This window comes from Xiphias gladius, chromosome 24 (assembly GCF_016859285.1).
Source record: "Xiphias gladius isolate SHS-SW01 ecotype Sanya breed wild chromosome 24, ASM1685928v1, whole genome shotgun sequence".
Lineage (NCBI taxonomy): Eukaryota > Metazoa > Chordata > Actinopteri > Istiophoriformes > Xiphiidae > Xiphias > Xiphias gladius.
In genome coordinates, this window is record NC_053423.1 from 17493453 (window position 1) to 17517542 (window position 24090).

The following is a 24090-nucleotide window of genomic DNA, read 5'->3' on the forward strand; positions in this document are numbered from 1 at the left end:
AAACATTGCTGCTGTCCTCCCCTGCCATCCTGCTCAATTGCAGGCAGCATTGACTTTCATAGGCCTTTACGGATCTTTTCCTGGTGGTTAAAACTATTTTCCCAGTCTCCAATCTCTATCTGCTGTGGGCAGAACCTTCAGCACCTTGCTCATATTGCTTCACTATGTCAGTCGTCTGCCCGTGTGCCACTGACATGCTTGTCAACGAACACCAGTAAACACACACACACACACACACACACACACAAGTCAAGTATACCAGCATCTTCTTGTTTATCTAGTTTATTCTTAGGATTATTTTAAAAGTATTTTCCACTTTCAAACGCAAATGCTCTTATTTTCCCCCAAATAAGCAGAAAAAAGTAGCACAAAACGTACAAGAGTGAATGACTTTGCACTCGGATCTGTTCAGGTCAGTGCCTCAATTAATAAAATAAAATGCACATGATAGACTCAGAGTGCTGTGGTGAAGCTTTCATAGGCCTCTTTCCGTATATGTGAGTTCTGAGTCATTTTTGCCTTTTTCTGTGGGGTTTGACTTCTTCGTATTCTAAAGAATGTGGATTTTGACTATTTTGGCTTAGCAGGTCCACATGGAAAATATGTATTGTTTAAAATCACGCTCTCTCTGCCTGCGCAGCACTTAATTCCTTATTATGCAGAGATTTTCTTGGCTACATCTCTCCCTCATTTTTGCTTTCCCTGGAAGTCGGAGTCTAACTGGTCCACAGAAGGACACGACTGGCTTTCGGCTGCAGTTTATATGTTATCTTAGGGTTAGCATGAGGTCACACGGGGAAGTCTGATTTCCGAGTTCCACTGAGGTGTTTTCACCTTTTTGTGTCAGTATAACCTTGACCCTCCTCCAGAGAAATTTTACTTGACTTTCAATTTTCACATAGAGAAAAAACAGACATACACACACACATATAGTTCACTCACCGATGCTCATGCTAACGCACACAGAGACCTGTCACAGCTGTAGACCACGTGACTTTAAATGTAGTTTTTCAACCAAAAGACACAGTTGCAGATACACACATTTGCACATGTATGCAGGCAAAATGGAAAATCTCTCAGTCACATACACAAAGATGTAAAATCCGCCTTAGCTCTGGGCCTCTTGTTCCCAGCACAAAATCATTTGTAACAACAGAATTTCTCATAATCACGTTAATCAGGAAGTGAGTTGGTCGGTTGTTTATACATTTCACATTTGGAATAGAGATCTAGTGTTTGCAATTAACTCTTTTAGGCCTATTGCCTGTCCCTTGTTGGGTGTAGTAAGGGGTGCTGTGACTCATTTTGACTCATGCACATCTGGTCTCATATTTCCTCCCCATTATGCCTGCCTTGCTCTCTTCTGTGTTGTGATAGAGGCTAATGACTCACTGGAGATCTGCCTGGTGTTTATCAAATGTCTCAGTGCGGGGCTGGTGGTCCAGAGTCGGTTTGCCCTTTTCCCATTATTACGAAAGCACTGGATAAACAGCCAAAACCAGGCGATGAGACCATCATATATAAAGAAATAAAAATAAAGAGAAGCATCCTGAAATGATATCTTGACTATTACCTCAGGCTGTCATCCGTTGGTGCACTGATAAGAATGTATTAGGAAACTGTATGTGTCAGGGATGTGCTGAACTTACACGCATAATGTAAAGATATCTCCTCACAGTGTTTAGAAAAAGGGGGAAGTGGGTGTTTTTAGCTTGTACATGTACATCATTTGTGTGTGTGTATACTTCCTGTATTTCCATAAGTCTGGTCAGCTTCTCAGATTACAATGTTTCAGGAAGAAGGCTCGAATGGACGCCGGTTACATTTCTGGGCAATTTGGCTAAGCTCGACAATTTACAATCACAATCATATACCTTTAGTTTTAGCTTTTGTGTCTGATTGGAGACTGACACTATCATTTAAATTCAAGACTGCTTTTTTTTTCATTGTGACTATATATAAATCAACAGGGACTTAACTGGCTTATTGATTTCATATGTTGCTAAACACATAATCGAATTAGTTATCACAATATTGGAATGAATTGCAAGAAACAGAATGAAGACAAATTGAAATTCATTCTGCACTCTAGAACCACATCAGACGTTATCCATCCTCTTTTTCTTTCTGTGGTTTGCGCTGCTTTTCTTTTCAGTTTTAGTAAAACTGCCAAAATCTGTGGTTTTCTTTTAGACCTCATAAACTAACATATTTGCAGTTATTGAATTATGTCTTTCTTTTTTTAAAGTTGATCTTGAATTTGGTATCAATCTGTCTCAGCGTGCCTTCAAAATTAGCTAAATTAGATTTTGCTTTTATGGAAAAAAAAAATCTCTTTATAGCAGTTTGTATGAATACTTCAGTTTCATTCAAACTTCATCATCTGCACTTAGTAACAAGTGATCTTCTGTGGTATGATGAACACTAGTATGTAAGCAGCATCTGTTTATCAGTCAGTTTCTAATTGGAGTGATCATCAATATTCAGTCATGTTTTCTAAGATTTTTATAAACTATAATCACATGATCTATGCTGTAATAAAGCAAGCGGAGTGTAAGATGTTTGATAGACTGAAGTGTCTGTGTTGCAACAGTATATGCGATTCAACTAGATCATAACTGGACTGGTAAGAGAGTTCGTCTTTCACTTTATCATGAACAAAATGCCCCAGGGAAACTGGTTAGGCAAGCTACATCAGAAGGTCTGCATTAAACATGTAAGATGATCTTCTGGTACTAGGGTATCTCCCAGTAGAACCACTGCCAAAAGCAAAAGGGTTTTTCCAGGAATACCAGGCCCTGCTGTTCCCCAACTCCACTTCCCTCCTTCCCTCCCTTCCTCCATTCTTCCAGCCCTCCTCTCCCACCACCCCTCTCCTGGCGCTGCGCCAGCCTTCCCCTCAAATTCCACGCATCCGATCATTTCTGGGAAACACCCACGACAGGACTGTCCAACAAACCACAGGAAACAAAGCCTCTTGGTTTCTGCAGCAGCTTAAGAAGTACAGTAGTTGCCCTCGGGGAGGGGTCAGGCAGTAGGGCAAGATGGTTGTGAACTTTCTAGGAATTCTACTTGGATAGGAACATTGTGTAGATCTTTACTGTTTTTGTGTTTAGAAGACAACTTATAGTTCTTTTTCAGCTTTTTGTGTGTTGTTTTTACTTTTAAACTGTCTTTTCTCATTATTTATCCCTTTTAAATAGAGATTCAGGACATTAGCAGAATGACTCGTGTTGTCAGAGCAGTCATTGAACAAAAACGCAGCTCTTTCAGTGCCTCTTCAGGACACTAATATACTGACACTAATATATGGTCGTTGATATACTTGAAATATCGTACAGCTTTTACTGCTGTGCTAACTTGCCAAGTAAGAAATTAACTGATGTGGTTAAATAAAGGCTAAATAAAAAAAAAATACCCTAACACTGTCTCTTAAACTGCTCTGGTGCTGACCAGAGCTGTGATCCTGCTGAAGTTTTCTGTTACTAGACTTGCTTGCATTCTTCAGGGGCACGATACACCCTCAGCTGTCGCCCTCTTACTCTTTTTTTTAAAGTCCTGTGAATGACTCACTCCTGCTCTCAATTTAGAAAGTGAATCAATGAGCATCAGAGGAAGACCTCCGAACAGAGGAGCAGCAGATGGCTGTGAAAATATTTGACAATTTCTCAATGTAGGTTTTTACATTTTCGTAGCAGCATAGAGGCATACTTTTAGATTTATTGTGATAAACCAGCTTGTAAATCAGATCAGATTTCACTCATCGTTCAGAACACTGAATGCAGTTTGAAACAGTCTAGCAGTTATTGCTGTTCTGGGGGCAAGCCCGAGTGTACCATAGTGTACAAACACAGGGGTGAAAAACATTGTTTTTGCTTGTCAGATGTAGTCCTTTAAATGGGAAAAATTGTAAAAAAAAAAAAAAAAAAAAAACACAAAAAAACCCCTAAATAATACAGAAACAAATGCTTAATTAGCCTAATCTAAATGTTCTGCACATTATTGAGAGATTATGCTAAATGAGGAGGTGTTCAAGAACGGAGGGAAACTAACTCACTCTTTCTGTCTTCCCCTGGCTGCATATCACCCCTCTATAACGTCAGTCCAACTGATTCGGACCAGAGCACCTCCACCAGAGCAAAACACACACAACCACAGTCTTCAAGGTCTTCTTCCACAGAATAAGACACAGGGCAGACAATTATTTACATACAGCGTGCATTACTGCTCTCCGGTCAATTAATGTGAAATAGCCTTTATAAACTAACCTTTGCCAACTCACGGGTAAAGGTTGGAAGTTCACGTCAGCCAGTTCGCAAGGTAGTTTTTAGTGTTGTCTGTAGGGCCATAGGTCAAGTTCTTTAGTTTCCGGAGTCAAGTCTCAATTCCCAACTCTTAATTCTTAATGGTTGGACCAATGAATATTAATGGTTTAGCTGACCAGTTACTGTGTAAAGGTACTCTCTGTGTTTCCATTCTGTGTCGACTAATTTGAATAAATATTAGAAAAAGTTTGTAAGTTTGCTGTGATAAATTGTAGCACATATTCCATAATTAGGGCAGAATATTTTGGATTTATTCTACTAAAAATATGAGTTTTGGTTAGAGCTTCAACTAATCATTATTTTTTCAATATAGATTAAAACAGAAATGGTCAAATTATTTTCTTTATTATTTGATTAATAGTTTTTTTCCAAAAAATGTCAGAAAATAGCTAAAAATTACTTATATAATTTCCCACAGCCAAAGGTAATATATTCAGATTGCAATTTTATTTTAAATTTAGCAACATTCAAAAATCCGAAGATATTTGGAAAAAAAAAAACCCCATGAAATTCTCACATTTGAGAAGCTCCACAATGTTTTGCTTGAAAAATTACTTAAATGATTAAGTGATTATCACAATAGATTTCTGTCAATTGGTTAGGCTAATTGATTAATCCACTAATCATTGCAGCTCTATTTTGGATAAAATCATAATTTAAAAAATCTGTGTGATAAACTGATTAACACAGCATTGTGCAAACACACTGTTTAAATATGTATTGCTGTTTTTAATTACTTTGATGGACTCCTGTGCATAATTAGCAGCTCATTTTCCTTTTTTTTTCAGTAGAAGCATAATTTGCAGCCGGAAACGTGACTTTTTGTACATGTGGAGAAAATCTGGGTGAAACTAACCAGATCTACTGCTCTGTTTTACTGTTTTACTCCTTTTTAAAAGTCTGTCAGTGAAAATCCAGATGTGATGAGCCTTATCTATGTAATACAGAGATGACTTTATGTGGTGGCTCAGTGGACACACAGTGGTATAAAGACATATGAATCTTTCCTGCCTCTATGCCTCTTTCAGGTTCCATCTCCCCATGTGTCTTACCTTATTTTCTTTTACTCTCTCCATTGGCCTTTGTCCATCTCACTCTTTGTTTTCTACTTTTGCCTTTCACCAGCTGAGTGTTTGTGTGTCTAGTTGATCCTGAGGCTGTTAATCTGGTAATCCACGATAGATATCACCTCATCTCTTTCCTACTGATAAAAGTGGCCTATCGGATAATTATATTTTCCTCCCCATGTCTGTAAAAGGCTGCCCTTTCCCTTCATGCTTGATTTTGGTTCCAGGGATTCTTCTGCTGGTATTGATTTGGTCTGTCCACATGCACTGGGCCTTCTCAGACCCATAACTCCCATGAAAAGTATTTGACATTTGCACTGCATTGTCTGTCTACAAATCCTGAAAACAAACTCTTAAATTTGAAAATAATGTGTACTGCACATTTTCAAAAATGTCATTAATGAATTTCCTTCTGATTGATTAATCAATTAATTGAATAGTTGTACAGCACCTCCTATAATATACATTTTGTGCCACAAAGTAATTATCAATATACTTTTTGGCAAAAAATGTGTATTTTCTACAACTGAACTCACTTAAATTGAGTGTTGCACTAGAGATATGTAATTAGGTTATTATTGCTTCTGAAGGAGACATCGGCCACATGAGTTTTTGTGTAACGCTCTCAAGTGTAACAGATGAAATACAAAACTAAACTCATCAAAGTCATCGGCCGTTTTTCAGATGTCGAAATTGCCAAAATATAATTGTTTTCAGTCCAGTAATTTCACAGTGTAGTTTTTGGCTGCGGTTTCCTGCAGGGCTCATGGAAGGTAATTTAAATGAAAACCGAGCTGATTTGCTAATTGAGTGAAAAATAAGGCTTTTGGAATTGTGGCCTTAGCGTCACTGAGATACTCTCAAGGACTTTAGGTCAGTTCCTATCCATGCATGTGGGTGCGTGTGTCTGAGAGTGTGTTTGTGTGTGAGACAGAAAAGGAGTGGGACTTTCTGAGCGTAATGTTTTTGCCTCCCTGTGTTTGATCTTGTATGACTGTAGCTGCGGTTACTTGGGATCAAGCAAAACACTCACAGATGAGACATTTCTGTAAAGTTTTTGGTCATGGTCAATAGAGAGATTAGTACCTTCCTTGTCATCTTTTGATGTTACACAGGAAGTGGTTTTCGCTTCACTCTCTTAAATCTTGGAGAGTGTTGTTCACTGCCTTTACATGTAGTATTATTATAGTGTTATTATTGCTATTTACACGTGAAGACGGACATCTTCATTGTTGACCGTAAAGTGAAAGATGAGTGAAGTGAAAGATGACTGTATTATGATCTAACTCCTTTTGCAGTAAGCTCCACATAAAAGCATAGCTTTTGCATAAGTAATAACTGACATTTACTCAAAATATACATACTTAAAGTTGCACATTGAAAGTGGTTCATCCAACCTTACTGGTTTTGAGGTTAAATCAATCCAGTTTGTTAAGAGAAAGTGTTTATCTGAGGACACAGTGTGTTCCAGGTGGCAGCTCCGTGTGCAGCCAGTAGGGGGAATCGACCGCTCGCGCTGCCGCCATCCACTTCTCGTCTCTACCCCTCTTCTCCTCTATGCTGTGTTCTCCCAGGTTGTGGAAACACTGCAGCCCGCTGGTCTGTGTCTGGATCCATCTCTCGCACAGAGCTGCTCAAGACCCTCCTACTGGCTGGGCTAGGGGAAGGAGGAGGCAGTCTGCTCTGCTCGCAGCCTCGGACGAGCCCCCTTTACCGCCCTGTCAGTGTGGAGGAGAGAGAGAGAGAGAGAGAGAGAGAGTGGTTGAGAAACTGAGTGATAGAGAGAGCGCACGCGAGAGAGAGAGAGAGAGAGAGAGAGCAACTGTGTGACAGAGTGAAAGAGAATGAGGCAAGCTGCTTAGAGGAGTGAGAGAGCCAAGGAAGAAATAAGGAACACATTTTACAAGAGCAGGAAGAGGGAGGATCGCAGACGAGGGACTCCTTCTTTACTGGGCACCTGGGACACAGTCACTGTGTTTTTTTTTTCCACTCATATTCTGTCTGGAACCCAGTGGATTGACTAACCAACCGGTGGATTTTTTTTGATATACGTGTGCCACCTCATTAAGAAAATAGGATAATTTCTCTGTGTGATCTGCCCTCCTGCTAGCTCGCCCGCTACAGACTGAGATTGCTTTCTGTGTCTGTGCTCGGCTCTTGTGTTGTGATTCTGCTCCGTGCACAAAGTGCATCTATCGGCAAGGGGTGCTGAGGATATCTCCCCTCTATCAAACAGGACAGCACGCAGCCACCGTCGGATCAGACTACAGAGGAGAGAGAGAGAGAGAGAGAGTGTGTGTATGTAAAAGAGGGAAAGAGAGAGAGAGAGAGGGGCAGTGAGAGAGAGTCAGATACACAGTGTATTTGAGAGAGGCAGATTAAAGCCCAGGCGAAAGACTGGAGTGAAACAGCTTAAATAGAGAAGTGAACCTACACGTCCTCTCCCATTTTCCTTGCCATCCCTTTCCTCCTCCTCTCCTCCTCCTCTTCCTCTCCCATTTTCCAACATTTACAGGACTGCCAGAGCTACTGCCACCTGCACCTCTTCACGTCTTCTCTTTCCTCCTCTTCCTCTACCTCACCCTTATCACGCGTTACTATCCGATACCAGCTGCTGACAGACACGCTGCTCTTGGTTCCAGCACTTGTGGAAATATTTCCATTGATCCAGCAGTGAGAGACTGAGTGAGCATCCGCCCGATACTGAGGCTCCGGACTGGTGAGGCACTGTTCATCAGGAGCTTCTCCATCAGAGGCAGACCTTCTCCCAGCCGCTGTCCGTCACACAGACCCTGCCTTCTCCCTGGAGAACCGGCTTGCGACACAGTGGTGCAGACAGTAAAGACAGGAATCGCACAGCCCCTCCGCTGCCTCTATCCCATTGCTAGCTACTTGGCAGCTCCCACCCCCGTGTCACCATTCCCTGCCTCAGTGCTAAGGATTCCAGCTACATGGGCAAGCGATTGGAGCAGCAGCCAATGTACCCTCAGTACACCTACTACTACCCCCACTATCTCCAGACCAAGGTACGCCACCCCTCTGCTCTTCTTGCATTCCTCAAGCCTACTCATTTACTCCTACACTACTGTCCTGTCTCCCTCCCACACTCCCTCACCCTCACCACCCCTCCCACACCCTCACCACCACTCCCTCCCCCACCTCGTCTCTTCCACCACGCTCCCTCCATCCTCCTCTCATCCCTGAGTGAAGATGGGATTTGATGGATAGCTAGCCTTGGCTGTGATGGTTTCAGATGGCAGGTACCTTGTTGGAGTTTAGATGTCTGTGTCAATGTGTAAGTGTGTTTCTGTTTGTGTGTGTGTGTGTGTGTGTGTGTGTGTGTGTGTGTGTGTGTGTGTGTGTGTGTGTGTGTGTGTGTGTGTGTGTGTGTGTGTATATGTGTGTCTGAGTGAAGGATCAGGAATCAAGGCTGGAGGCTTTGGGCCACTGTTAGTCCAGCCTACCAGACCGTTGCTCGGAATTGTCCAGTAACCTCCGTCCATCCCTCACCTGCAAACTGATGAGCTCTTGATGTGACACACGGCAATGGCATGAAGTGTAACATGTTAAATAACAGATTTAGAGGCTTTTGTTAATCAAAATAACTGACAGCTCTTTTGTTGCCGTCATAGATTAAACAAATGACAGAATTAGGATCCAAATTTAATTTACTAATGAAGTATTTGCAAGCTGAATGTAGGCCATTGTTTAAATGCTTCAATGCCTCTTTTCTAAAGATGCAAATAAAACATTTAATTAGAAGTTGCTAATTCACTAAACAGCACAAATGTCTTATTGTTGTGCTTTACAAAGAGGAGACAAAGGGGGTATGAACCCTTCTTTTCTGTTGTGATGGTCAGTATGGCTCTGACACAGAGCAGGCGTGAGGAAGGTTGCCCGTGTTTGCTCTAGCTGTAGTATGCATCAGTGCCTCTGGGATGGGAGCTCGGGCCTGGGCCCTGATGGCTGCCAGGCTGCTGGCTGGGCACACTACCCAGACATCATCAAGAGATTAAAATGGAAGCCTTTTGGGGATTACTCTATTTGTTTTTCTGCCACATGCGTAACACTAATTTCTGTCCATTACTGTGATGGTGTGATCCACAGCAGAGGCCGAACAAGATCCTGAAGGTGTGCAGTCGTAGTGTATATATTGTAGTATATAGTAGTCAAGTTACAATCAGCCACTAAAGTACCATTCTGTATGATAGTATTACTTTAAACACAGATGTTGAAAAGAATTTTTTTCCTTTTTCTTTTATTCACACAAAGAGAGGAATGAATAGGGCTGGGTATCGAACTTATATACTTTTTGAGTACTGAACCAAATGAGCATCAAATAGTATTGCAATTTGGCATTGAGTGATAGGACAGATGTCTTTCCTATCATTCATTGAAAAAAAAAAAAGCTTTATGTACTTATTTTTTAATCAGATATATCCTGATCATGATTAGGAAACCTTTCTAGCTCTAGTTTATATTTTATTCAGGCAACGTCTTTATTTAACTCTGAATCATTGAGAAAAAACAAGTTTATTTTCCCATAGGAAAAATATTGAAATACAAATGCAGTTTTGATATCGGTTTCAAAACTCAGATGTTTTATTGGTGGCACTGTGGAACAATAAACAATCAAAAAATACTCAGCTCAAGGAGTAAAAGTTAAAAATGTTGCAAATTTCCCCTATTTATAACAGGAAAATAAATCAGGCAAAAATGTTTAAGCAATTAATGTATCAATAGAATTAATAAAGCAAAATACCAGAGATGTTTTGATATTTTGCCATGTGGAACTGGCATTGTGAACCGGCGAGGAGGACCTGCCTGCAGCCCCACCTGGCAGTCCACAAGCTCTCCTGATTTATAGTTTAATACATTTGTGCTGCTGCCATATGGCTTCCCTCTCCCTCCCACCCAGTCCTCTACTCCTTCCTTCACCCCCCCCTCTCTCTCTCCCTCCCCCTTCTCATATCTCAGAGTTACTCATCTCGGGGGCCTCTCAATCAGGGTATGCCCCTCCATTCCCCTTCCTCCCTCCCTTCCGCTTTTCTTTTCCCCTTTTCTCCTTCCTCTCGCTTTCTGCCTCCCTGCTCTGTTGCAACAGGGCCCCCTGCCTCCTTCGCCTACGCTGCAGTTCACTCCCAAGGTCAGCGCAGATCTGATCTTGCCACCGTCAGCGATTGATGTATCCTTCAGCAAGCTGCTAGGGTCCTGTGTCATGCAAACGTGACCCATGGTGGGGGGGCAGGGGGGGGGGCAAGAAGGGCATACATTTCCGTTTATAAATCAGCAGCCAGCATTCATATTCATTTTCATGCTTAGTTAGCATAGCCTGTCGTCTCGTAGGTTGGTATGATGAAGCCACAGACGGGGTCAGTAGGAGAAAGGGAGGCACGGAGAGAGGCCACAGTGTAAGGCAATGTGGCCAAGAGGGCTGTGGAGAGCTATCTCACGCTCTCATTAATGATCATTGATAGCTCGATTACGGCGAGGGGTGAAGGGCCTTCGCTGGAAGGTTCACTTCACATAGTCGACAAAATCACACAGCAGTCACTGTGGCCTTTCGTGCGCACACACACGCACATACACACAAATTCACTGCAAGTCCCCTTTTTTGAACACATACCTAAACTCAGATTAAGCCATCAGTCTCAAATCACATGGGTATTTCTGTTCATCTTCATCGCTGCATTCTCAAGGTATAGCCTCATTCTCCCAAGAGATGTGGGCAGGGGGCATAAATATCTTGTAGGGACAGGGAGGGGGAGTGGGGCGTAACTCATACCAAAGTATTGCCATTCTCCTGCTCTCGCCTCCATTTTATGACACATATTTGAGATTCTATGCATATAAAATTTATAGAGCATCTCTGACCGGTTACAAAAGAAGACTTTATTGTAAAGAAAGGAGCTAAACATTGTCATTATGACATGGCAGAATAATTTTAAGCGGCCTCTGAATTGAGGTCCCTTTATCCCATCTATATGTCTGTATTATATTCTAATTTAATGGAGTTCTCTGATCCTGCCCAGCATGTGCTAGTCGGCCCAGTTTAGAATGTGAAAGTCAGAGAATGAGATGAAACAATAACATTTGGCTTTCTATTGATTAGTGCAGTTGGGCGTAGCATGTGCTTCTCTTTAGCTGAATTATTGATTCCCGAAAGAGGATTTGTGTGTGCGGTTTTTTTTTTGTGTGTGCATGTTAGCGTGTCTGTGTGTGGGGCTTTTATTTGAGCTTATGGCTGGGGGATGGCTTGCAGGATGCTGCTTTGATGAGAGGATCCTTTAAAGGCCCTATTTCTGTCTGTGCTCCAGCTGATCAGTCCATGGAGTCATTTGATGAAATTCAGCCTTTACTCAGTCTGTGTCTTTGCATGTGAGTTTGATGTTTAGTGCTGTTCACAGCTTGCTGTGCATTCAACTTTAATGACAGGTAATAGATGTACATCATAAATGAGAAAATTACAGTAAAACGCTTAGCCCCGGCCTCGACCACTTCCCACACCGATTACAACAATTACAGCATTTTCAGTTCTCTGTTTCATTATTTCGTACACAACTCTCAAAACAAACTCTCTAATTACTGATACGTTGCCTTGAATACCTGCAGTAAATCCTGCCTTTCCTGTTTTATTAAATTGGCTTTGATGTTGCTGTACTATATGCACAGAAGGTACCTGACACTGCTTTTACCCTTTTGCTTTTATACCACTGATAGGCAGGGTCATTACATGCCTAATGTCAGCAGTCTCACTCAAAAGCAAACAGCACATAGACACACGAGGATGCACTACAAAAGTATACGCACACGCACACACACATGTACTTGCACTGTGGCTGCGATCTGGGAGCGGGCAGGCGTCTGTGTTACATTCAGGCTAGTACATACAGAACCTGAGAAGCCGCGAGGGGCAGATTGAGGTAGATTTAGCAGCGGCTAATGTCCCTGGCCCTAAGTAAACACCAGTCAATAGAGCCCTTTGAGCGGATCTGTGCCTGTATCTGCCCCTACCATTTATTCTCTGTCTAATTCTTTATAAATTGAGGAAAAGATGGAGGGAAGGGGTGTATGCTGGTGAGAGAGAGAAAGAAAGACAGAGAGCAGAAGGATGGATGTTATAGGGAGGGAGGGGCCAGTTAAAAGCAAGGAAAGGGATTTGGTTACATTACGAGGGGTGATCCATTGTGCTACAGAAATAACAACAGAGCCATCTAAATCCTCTTCTAATGCTTCGTTAGAGGAGAAAGAGAAACATGGAGACAACAAGGGAGAGACAGATATACATAGCCATGGAGAGCAAGCAAAAATCAAAGGCAGAACAAAAGGACCCGTTTTTTAAGCCTTTCCTTATATCAGTTATCAATTGCATAAAACTCAGCTAGCAGCTTAGTCCCCTCTCTCTCCACTGATGTGGATCTGCTTTGAAGAGTTTATCAAGGGCTTTTAGGGCTGGAAAAATACACTTCTTATATTACATTAACTAAAGCCCTGCCCTATTTTGAGTCTGGGGCGATATGCTGTTATTAGCACTAAGACAGGGGTAGCATAACTCATTTCCCCACTTGTAATTCTTGATACGTGTCTCACGACTGACTGCCCGAAACAAAATACTGTCCCTGCCTTGCTGTAAATCTTAACCCATCGTGCGCTCTCTCTTAGCTAGCACAAATTGACAGGCTTTTAAGAAAGAGCTCTATCTTGTATTCTTTCTTTTTTTCGTGTTTTGCCAATCCTTCACCTCATATTGTCAGGAGGCTTTTTGGTCATTCATCAGCTAATAGGTCTTGTTTTTATCTGCCTATGCCTGGTTTTATCCAGCTGTACAATCCCATGTGTAACTGTCAGTCAATGAGGCAGACAACTCCATTTATTTGCCGTAACCTGTCTGTACATGCACAAACATGAACTCACACACAGACACACACCACGGTAGGGGGTACTCCTAACCCTTCTCATCTATCAACTGAAAGCGCAGCCCTATCTGTACACCCGTACTTTAAGGTTGTGTGTACATTACTGTTTCCCGCAGCCTCTCATAAGCCACAGAGCAAAGTGCTGAGACCTGGCCGTCCCCAGACCCATGCTGCCGACCACATCTCATAACAGCTGCTTTACCAGAGTGCGCTCTCAACTGTGCTATCCATTGTGTTAGACGAGCAAAGGAGAGATGTACAGAGGAGAGGGAAAATGAGATCGCACGGTCTTTTTTATTCTCTATAGGCTGTATCTGTAAAGAAGGAAGAAGGAATCTAATCTGTATTAGCTTTGGAGTGCACAAGGGGTTATAAATGTAGCACCAATGATGCATGTGTGCTTATATTGCACGGAATGGTGTATGAGCAAAGGTCGTGTATGAGTGTGCGCATGCAAATAAATGCAAGAGAAGTCTATCAATAAGTTTATACGATACGAAGTTACAAGTTGTGGATAAAAACTGTGTGTATGAGACTATTTTCTTGGTAAGCGGTCTAGTGCTTAGAGTGAAGGTCTCAAAACCAGGTCACATTTGGCTTCTCCACAATAGGCTTGTGTCATATTAAGTCTCCTTGAGAAAGACACTGAACAAATTACCTGCTCACTCACTGGAGGTCGCTGTGAAAAACAACTTCCGACATAAATGCCTAAAATATAAAATGATGTGCTTGGTGCGAGACTTGCCCCAGGGAGTTTTGTCTCCGAACTCTCCTTCCCTGACCATCTGGAGATAAAAGGCGACTCTAGCCTGTGCTGCGGGAGGGAGCAACCTCCTACCTTTGTGGTGAAATGGGGCATATGGGGAGGTAGGTGGTGGAGTGAGTAGGGTGAGTTTCCTTCCCCTGGAAAACTTGGGTTAAGACACTGAATCCCCACCAGCTTTCAAAGGTACTGCTGTGAAGAGACGCACACACGTAAAACCACCCAAAAAACCTTACTGGGATCATTTGAGTATCAAATTAATTGTGGATGTGAACTTTAAACCCCAGGTGGTCAGTAGTATTGGTAGTATATTAGGTCTGGCTTGAATTGATAAACATTTTTAAGTGTATTAGAATTTTCTGTCCCAGGGTGTAGTGCTCTTCCTTTTGAGACACTGAAATGAGACACATTTATTTTTTATGTGTTTTCTATATTTTTGAAGTATTCCTCCAGAGAGAAATCGGCATGCAGAGACGACATAAAGCGAGACAGAGAGAGACAAATTTAGAGCCAGATGAAACGAGACAGATGTGCCCGTCAGACCCACCAACACGGCAGGACTCTACAAATACACCTGCTATTTTCCTCTTTCTTGTTTTTACAAGCATATCTTTTCTGTATCATAGTATCTGCCTGGAGCCGTCTGCTCTGGCCCACTGTTTTACTTTTCAGTCTCTCCTGGCATGGCGTTTTCACACTCTATTTTCTGTCTCTCCTTTTGCCTCTGAGGATGGGGGGGGGTTACAGTCTCAGAATTTTGTCCCTTTTCGTCTTTTACTGTTTATGTATCCCCCTCACTTTGGCTCAGATCAATCTTTCTTTCTCCAATTTTTGCTAAGCCTCCCTTCATCTTTAAATTCTCTTTCATGTTGTCCCTCTTTGTAATTACTCTTTCTCAGCCTCCATTGCTTTTGCGTGCCTCTTCCTCTATTTCCGGGAGCCCCCGCTGTCTGTTGGGCATGGTGTCCTGCCATCTGTGCAGGATGACATGAGTGGCTGGAGAGGGAACTCCTTTGTTAGACCCCTTTAATACATACAGCCCATATTAACATACAGAAGAACATATGTGATATAATAAAACGCAACACACCCTAAACCTTTTACTGTTTCAATTGAATATAATAGTTCCGTGAGTATGGAGAATACTCCATACTCCCTAATAGCTTCAGCTTCAAAATTTTTAGGTCCGTGTGTAAACTTTTCCTAACATCCATTTGGCAACATTATAGCCAGTATTTTACAACTGAAGGGAATACATGTGAGTGAGTATGTTTAGTCAGGGATTATCAACTTTGTTGAGAAAGAGATAAACGGATTAGAAACTTTGTTGAAACTTCTGTTGGCTTCTGTTGCTTCTCAATAGATACCGAGCAATACATCTGAATAAGACTTTCTGAATTCTTTTACTGTGTGGTTCAATACTTTATTTTTCTTCTATCCTGAGAATACTACCGATCTACACAGGGCGACCACTACCTGTAATATGCGAACAATTGAATATATTTCTGAAAGTTAAGTGGGTCAGGACAGAAGACTGAACTGGTGGTGAAGGATGTCAGGCTGCAACTCACATGCTGGCAAAGTGTGAGGGAGGCGGAAGTAACTGCACCTTGTGAGAGGCAGGCAGGCAGGCAGGCAGGCAGGCAGGCAGGCAGGCAGGCAGAGAAGGGCTTTTGTTATTCCAGTGTAACTGAAGCTCTCAGTGTCTGCTGCCCTACCTTTGGCATGCCAGTCCACATGAAGAATGCTCAGGTTGCTGGTAAAGCAACAACGGCAGTAGAAGCATAGGAGGAGGTGGAGGAGGTGGCAGCTTGGCCTGCGTTCAGTGACTCAGACTCAGCCGGGGTAATTACTCCTGCATTTTTAATGAGTGGCTGCTGCGTACACTTTGAGGAGCAGTGCTCCAGAGGATCCCCGCATGGCTCCTGCTGCAGCAGAATTGCCTTTTCACCTCTCTGACTGAGGGCACCTGAGGGAGACCAAAGCCTGCTTTATATCTTCATACCTAATCAGACCTACACGTCTCTGTATCATCATGAGTAACATTTAATATGTTAACCAGTTAAAGCCCTTGTACGTGTGATATGCTGTAAAGAAGACTTTCCCATGCTGATTCTGAGGGAACTCTCCAGAAAAAAGAGAGGTCTCACAGACAGTTTTGTCATTTTCATCTGGTTTCATCCTGTTATTGGGTTGTAGTCATAGTCTGTGGTCTGCCCCATAAACAGACACATGTTGTGGCAAACTGAGAGTGCGTAATAGCAATGAGTTCATAATCAAAACATGTAGGCAATAGTGTGTTTTGCATGAAACTGTTTTCTTGGAAAGCCCTGCAAAAGGGAGTGTCACTTTTCAATATGTAGTGCATTATATTGCATAATTTAAAAGTCTGATCTTTTTTTTTGGCACCAGAGAATCAAATTCAGAATAAGAGTCTGGGAAAACCACCTGCATAGAGAAAAAGAGAAGGATAGAAAGATCAACAGTCTGACTTTTCACAAAGGTCTTTCATTTAACTAATGACGTCGTAGTCTGACGAAGAACATCCTTTTCTAGTGTACATCTCAATTTGAGGAATTTACATGTCATTTCCATTTTGGCTGCACAAACCGATGACCTTCTGTCTTCACCTAGATATTCAGACGTGGAAACTGGAGGAGACACCGCCAGAGTCATGCAAATGGTAGTGTAGCCTTACCACTGTGATTAGTTTGGGAGGCCACAGTTGCCCCCCTCCTAAACATATATTGTATACTGCTGCCTGCAACACTGACTCTGCACAGCTGCATTACTAGTGGCAGGGTCAATGAAATTACCGTGTCACACATAGCTTGAAAAATGGCTCTGTAAAAAGGCAATTCTGCCATGAATGAGGATAAGCAAATAGGCATGAGTGCTTGAATAGCTGCCAGTCCTGTCAGATTCCCCCTCTCACCCAGCCACAATGAGCTCCTATACAAATAAGGATACATGCACCAATTTAGCACAGCAGATGAACCTTGCGAAGCCTTGTCAAGCAAGTGGGGGATTACCAAGAGCAAACAGGCCTTTCTCCCAGCTTTATTTGAGTTAAATGACTCAAGCCAACCTCTTAGATTTTGCCTGAATGGTTTCTTTGGCAGACCCTTCCACAGCTCCAGTCGCTTCTGAGGCTACAACGTGTGTGCATTAGTCAGCGTATGGAAAAACACTGAGTGGGACAGGTAGGCGGCATGAATTAGATTGCGAGGACACTGATACAGGGAGCGAGCCGAGCCAGCAGAGTCACAAACCAGGATAAATGGAAAGAAGAGGAGCAGAGAAAGCCCTCGGCGTGATAGAGTCCAATTGGAGGAGAGATTATTATTCTTCACCAGTAATTAGTTGCACATAAACAGCCAGTGGCAACAGAATTAAAAAGTGTCATTATGATATGTGGTCTCCATACAAGATGCCGGTTCTTTCCGTTTTCAATAGTTAATCATGTTTCCTCACAGACATCCCCTGTGCACCCACGGAGAGGGTAAGGATTCAGTTTGTAGCAGATGAATGCCTGAAAATGACAAACCTATTGGAGGGTTTGATGCAGAACACTAGTTTACCCCTTTACAATCTGCACTGAGGAAAAATGCAGTCTCCTCTCTTTCCCCTTTTCCCCTAAATTATTAAGGTCACCCACATTTCAGAGAGAAACAGCAGGACAGTGTGTGTGTGTGAGGGAGGGAATGCATGCAGGAATCAATGCTTTTACATGCATTTAAGTAAGACAAATCTTAGTTTGTGTCTGTACTAAAATATGCACAATATTACCGGTACAAGTTTTGAATAAATGCAAATGTTAGCATTTGAATACTTTTACAGTTGATGAATACTTATGTTTTCATCTTCCAGTATTTTTTTGTCCTTGGGCTCCTAATGAAAATGTTAGAAAACAGTGGCTTTGAAAAACAGTTAGTTACTAATTCCCTGTCTGCTTTCTCTCTCTCATTAGCTGTCTTGAGTACCCTGTGGAAGACTTGTATCCATTATTTATCTCTAGCCCCAAAAAACAACAGCTGCATGCTTGTGTAACCGCCATATGTTATGAATCTTCCAACATATTGGGAGGAATCATGCTGTATAGGGAACTTTATATCAACCCACAGAGATCTGTATCAAGCCCTGTGCAGACATGCTGCACTTGAATTATTTCCTAAATGCTCTTTTTTTTTTTTTTTAAGGATATCAATTGAAAATACAGTAGAAACTTTCCTCAACAGTGAAAACTTAAACTACATCTGGCATGTAACCACAGCAGTACCTTGCCGAGTAGTTTTGGTTGCGCCAGCACCATTGGAACCGTCAGATTGGGGGGGTGTCACATTAGGATTCAGCCGATAAAGCAATAAACCCTTGTAGGTGCTGCAGTCGGCTCCATTCAGAGCAGATTCTGTGTCCTCAGCACTTTGGGCCTGCAATTAATCATTAAGCTGACATTACCCCGCCTTCCTTTGAACGTTGGATAAACACTCTAGCAATGGCGAACCAACGTTCCCTGCTACAGGCCCGGTGTAATCGTTCAGACAAATGTTGATGCTCGCTCGCTCTCAGAAATGTTTAGGAATTCTGTGCCCCAGTTATATAGACTTCCTGTAGAGTGCAGGATGATCTGCTGATCTGTTTAGTTGTAGATAGCAGTCTAAGAGCCAGCTGGAGTTTCAGCAGGCGACCCCTGCTCCATCATTCTCCACTCAAGGGTTATAGAAGACGCTTGGCTCTCATGGCTGATGTGGGGCAGCATTTCCTTGCATGTCACATCTGTTTAACCCATGCGTGTGTCATTGTGTGTTTGGCATTGTACCCTTCTCTGCTGGTGTTGATGCATGGCAGGTGCCACAATGATTTGTGAAATGGGAAGCCACTGGGCCTGTTGAGGCTTTATTAAGAGGATTGCTGGCAGTGTTTGCTGTATTGTTACCACAGGGATAGTTGCCAATAGTGTGTGCTTACCTAGCTTATTGTTTGACAGTGGGTCAGGCAAGGTTTCAATAAGGGAACCACCGTAACCGTAAGGTAGGGTTCTGGTAGGAAGTTGTTTTGGATCGAATTCCAAGTTGGTAACATAGCAAGATTTTTTAGGCTTTCCCATCTCTTAACAAATCATTTATCTCTTCTCTGCCTATATTTCTAATAGCAAAGAGAGTGTAAGACATTTTTGTTATCATCCTATAATAAATCGAGAATGGAGAATGGAGTCTTTTTGTCTGTCCTTCAATTTTCTCAACAACCGCGCATCCAATCAACTTCAGACTTCACGTCTGTAGTGTTGACTGTGAAGGTTTTTGGATGAGCGGTTCTCGAAAAACATAAAAAGAGAAATATTAAACAACAGTCAATTAGAGCTGGGGTGACTCATCCACGCAGCTGATGTCATCGATTACACAACGGCGCGTTGTACAGATGGATGCGCCCAGTCAAAGCATGGATTCCCCTGAAAACAAGCTGCAGCTTCAGAACCATGCACAGGATCATCTAAAATGTGGGAGTATTGTAGACGGAGACCCAATCTCTACAAATTGTAAATGGCTTATCACAGCAGTACAACTGCTATGCACGGTCACTTGAAAAAAAAAAAGGATCCTGGAGCGCTTTGCTTAAGACGCAGCGCTGCTGTTATGGTAACGTAATGTTACACCATGCGCCATCTAATGTTGTTATTCGGCTGTTGTATATTTTCCTTTAACTTCGTAACGTCTTTCATAAATCCATGTCATATCCGTTTTAAGTCAGTTATGCAGTAAAAATACTGATTCTGCAGTTCAGGGAAAGGCTTAATATGAAACACGGTGATTAAATTAATTGATTTACTAGATTATTAGGTACAACTGGATAAAACTAATTCAGTACAATAAAACAGGCCTGCAATAAATCCTCCCTTCATTATGATTATAATGATAAGTTTTTATTGAATCTGTTTAAGATGATGTTGACTTATTTTAATGGTCATTTTGGAGGCTGTAATTTGTGTTGCTGTTGAACTTGTACTGGGTTATACTGAGAGGTGTTCCTAATATTTTGTCAACCTTAATTCATATAAATGGGATTGACAAAATATTAGGAACACCTCTCATCTAATCTTTGCCTTTTTGTTGCAACCCAGTGTTACAACGAATGTTTTATCATTTAAATTATCTTTGATTTTTTTTAACTATTAGATATCATCAAAATTCAGTGGGTAAGAGTCTCTTCTTCTTTACATATTCATAAAGCATGGAACTCCTCATAAGCACTTGGGGCATGTGAGAGAAGGTTCACATACTTTTAAAACCCCAACATACACACTGACCCATATTATCATGTGCATACATAACAGCCTGAGGGGAAACATGAGAGAGCAGGACGTTTATCGTTGAGGAAGGAGGCGTTGGCGGCGGTGGCGGGGGGGGCTGTATGTGAGGAAGGGTGGGAGCCCTGTTGAGTTCACTGAGTTCACTGGAGGGGACTGACACACAGCTCCGCCTCCTGCAGTCTCTCTCTTTCTCCCTCTCTCTCAACCATAGTTGATCTGAATAATTTATCTCATATAAATTATCTCTATCTCTCTATCTCATTCAGTCTTGCACGCAAACACACTCTCCCACACAACACACACACACACACACACACACACTCAGACAGTTATCTCCTTCACCACACAAACACACACATACAAGCCTCAGGGGGTTGGGTCCTGGGGCTGCTGTGGAGTGAGCAAGCTGGAATCTGCACAGGGGAAAACCTGATAGGCATTCCCTGTGCCAAACACATGAGGTCACCCTGACTGACTGGTCCTGCCTACCAGCCAGCCAGCCCCCATCCCTCCACTGCCGTCAGATTAAAACCTTGTATCACTGAGAAATCAACAGCAGGGTTTAAGAGATTACCTTACTGAGGCTCATGCATTTTTGGAACTACAAGAAGCCTTTTATGTGCCCTTTAGGATAATAAAGCTTTTATGAATGGCAATGCAGACTCTGAAAGAATAATCTGGTTTATTACAAGTCGTGTCTTATTTCCACAGTTTTAGCCATCATTCAGATCAGAAATTGTACTCCCCAAAATGTTGCTATGTGGGAACATGGCAACTTCCCTAAAAAGACACCAGATGTGGCATGTACTGCGCAGTGAGATAGTTAGCAGATTTCAAACGAACCCCAGCTTAACCAAATTTATTTGGAAGAGAAAACAAATGGTAAAATGATTACCCAAACTGTCAGATGGCAACATCCATCAGAGTTTAGAGACTGACTTTCAACTTTGATCTTCTGTAGTTTTCTTGTCCAGTGAGGGATTGATTATCACCAACATTTTTGGTCAACAGTACTAACATATGTACCTCAGTCTCACATTTAAATAATGTTATGAGATAATTTTCTTCAACTGTTGCCAGTTGAAAACAAGGCAGATCATCTTGCCATTTGTGTTTCTTGCCATGTCTGACTTTTGTGTAGCGATGTCTGTGTCTCCAGATCTCAGCAGTTACTTTGGTGAGTACATTTTTACATCGTATTGTTGAGACGTTTTCATGCAATAACAGCACTTTTTAACTATTTACTGTCACCAGAGAAGCATATTTGAGAAGTTGTTATTTGAGTAAAATGAGAAATAAAGTTTAATTTAAAAACAAAAACAAAAAAACAAATCAAAAGAGAGCCTGGAACTTATTTTGAACTTTACCATCACATTATGAATTACATGTCCTGGAGAGTCTGGTAATGGCGAAAGAATCTGTAGTATAGTTAGCCTGTTGTCTCCCTCAAAGTTGATGGCTATGAGAGGTTGGAATCTTAAAACGGAAAATATGCTGCAACCGTAAGCTCTAGAGACTTGTCTTTTATCCCAAGCAGCTCTTTGAAATACCCACCCAAACCCAAACAACACTGTCAACTCAAAGCACTGGTCTCCAAAGGACCCTAAACATGTGTTCTTTAGATCCCGGCTCCTGTTCTGTTGTCACACAAGCATGCAACATGGACACCTGCTTTCAATCAGACGCGCACGCACACGTGCATACACGCACGCCCCAGCACACATTCCTTCTCTAGCACATATACACACAAACATACACAAACCCCCCACCCCCCATACGACACAACAGCCACCTCTGGCTCTCACGCATCTCATGTTCTCCTCATATTATGTTAAAATGGACACGCATAATTGTGCTGGCATGGTTTGTTGTTTTTCTTGGCGGTTATCAACAGCCCCCATGATGTCTCTGACAGAGGTGATCATTGTTGCAGGCACCACAAATCTACATCACAGAGCTCATAAATATGCTGTTTTTGTGACTTCCTATCGTCAAGATGAGCGTTTGGGTTCTAAAGAGGAAAAAAAATGTAATTTGAGTAATTATAATTACAGTAGGTCATATGTTTTTTGAGATATAGTTAAAAATTAATACTTTGAGGCTTAAGTAATTGCTAAGATAACATTCGTTGTAAAGTGTGAAGTTGTTAGTACAATGTTAAGCTTTATAGGGCTTATTGTAAGTTTTATAGTGCAACCATTTCCCCCTGACACAAGCTCTGTGGTAAAATGGAGTGAAATGAAGCGTAGAGAGAAGTCTGGGCATGCAAGACAGTTACACCTGTACTAACGCCAGAGTACAAGCACTGTCATTCTGAGACCTAAACTAAAACACTATAATGACATTGCTGCTGCCAGTTTCACCGTGGTGAGAAATTTACAGCACCACCAGTGTTTAACATTCACTGTTCTGTTTCCCACCAGTCAAAAAGCAGAGCAAGTCAATACCAGACCCGCTTGCATGTGTCGGCCTTTATTTTCCTTGTCCTTGTAAGCATGAAATTTCTGTAGGCTGTAATGCTGTTTCAGATGTTTTGAGCGCTCAAGTACCCTGAATAACCTTCCTTCTGGAACTGACTTCCGCAAGTCATTTGAGGTTAGGTGAAGTTTTAAATAAAGCTGTGGCTTGTGGTGGCTAGTTGACTCTATATGCTTTTGTATATGCAAGCTGGGCACAGCCTGTGCCTAACAAGCTCTTTTTCAGTCATGTTGCCAAACCGTCTGCAGTCTGGAGGCCTACATGTAGATGTTAAAGCAGGCTAAAAAGGAAGGTGAACCGCAGAATGTGAGTGAAAACAGCAGATTTTAGTATATGTTATTACCTGATAAATCGTATTTTAATTTTTGTCAAAAGCCTGTTTTAACAGTGCAGATGATCCTAACCTCAAATATGTTGTATTTTGCAGGTAGTAGTCTTAAGCTTGTAATTTAAATGCAATCCTACAGCTTTGGTTTCATTTTTTGACAGTCATTTAATAGTACTAGGTACGGTACATTTATTTGTGTTTATCCTCTATTTAAACGGTGGGTATTTCAGCTTCGAAAGATGCTCTTTGAAGATTTTGTTGTAACCCATACATTTTAATGTAATCTTTCTCTTCACACACAATTTATCAAACACAATATTCACTATGATTGTTTGTAGTCCCCTTCAAAACTTCTCTTTCTCTGTGTCTTTTTCCCTCTTTCTGTTTAGTGGCTCAGGTTTGTGTTGTGGGTTAGAGAGGGTGAGTTAATGGAGAACGTCAAACCAGCTTGTAGCGCTGCCTTGGCTCTGACCCGTGCAGATTGTGGAGTGACCTCAGTGGTGCTGCCCTGAGCCTGCATTTGGAATCCAATCTCCTCGCTGGGATATGGTGCATGTTTAAGCAGTCCAGTTTGATAACTTTGCCCCCCCCACCCCAACCCCCACCTCCTTCAAAGTGTCTATCATTCCTCTAATAAAACCTGGTTTGTTTTCACCCGCGATGACCCATGTTAGGAGGATTTTTAGGCTCATCAGCAGCAGTGGCACATTTGTTTAATCACATTAGACTCTTGCTGCTCCCTGCTCTTAAACTGGTGGAGACACGGAATATTGAAACAAGCTTTGTTCTTTTTTTTTTTTTTTTTCTTTAGAAAAGAAACAAGAATTAAAATATATGAAGGTACCTGCTTGTAATATCAAATGAAAATCACACACACTGGCAATTTTTATATTATTAGATCGTTTT

At 41.9% G+C, this 24090-nt stretch overlaps 1 protein-coding gene across 10 annotated transcripts in view; it reads left to right on the forward strand.

Annotated features, from left to right (window-relative positions):
• Positions 1-24090, forward strand: part of rbms3 (RNA binding motif, single stranded interacting protein) — a 271775-nt gene that overhangs the window by 76472 nt on the left and 171213 nt on the right. For 2 of the 10 annotated variants that reach the window (XM_040121932.1, XM_040121935.1), the window contains exon 1: positions 7267-8418. The exons of 7 other annotated variants lie outside the window; for them this stretch is intronic. In XM_040121932.1, the coding sequence (XP_039977866.1) occupies positions 8344-8418 (75 nt within the window). In that variant the 5' untranslated portion in view covers positions 7267-8343. Of the gene's footprint in view, positions 1-7266; positions 8419-24090 lie in introns of those variants that run through there. One more of the 10 variants, XM_040121933.1, reaches the window with a different exon arrangement.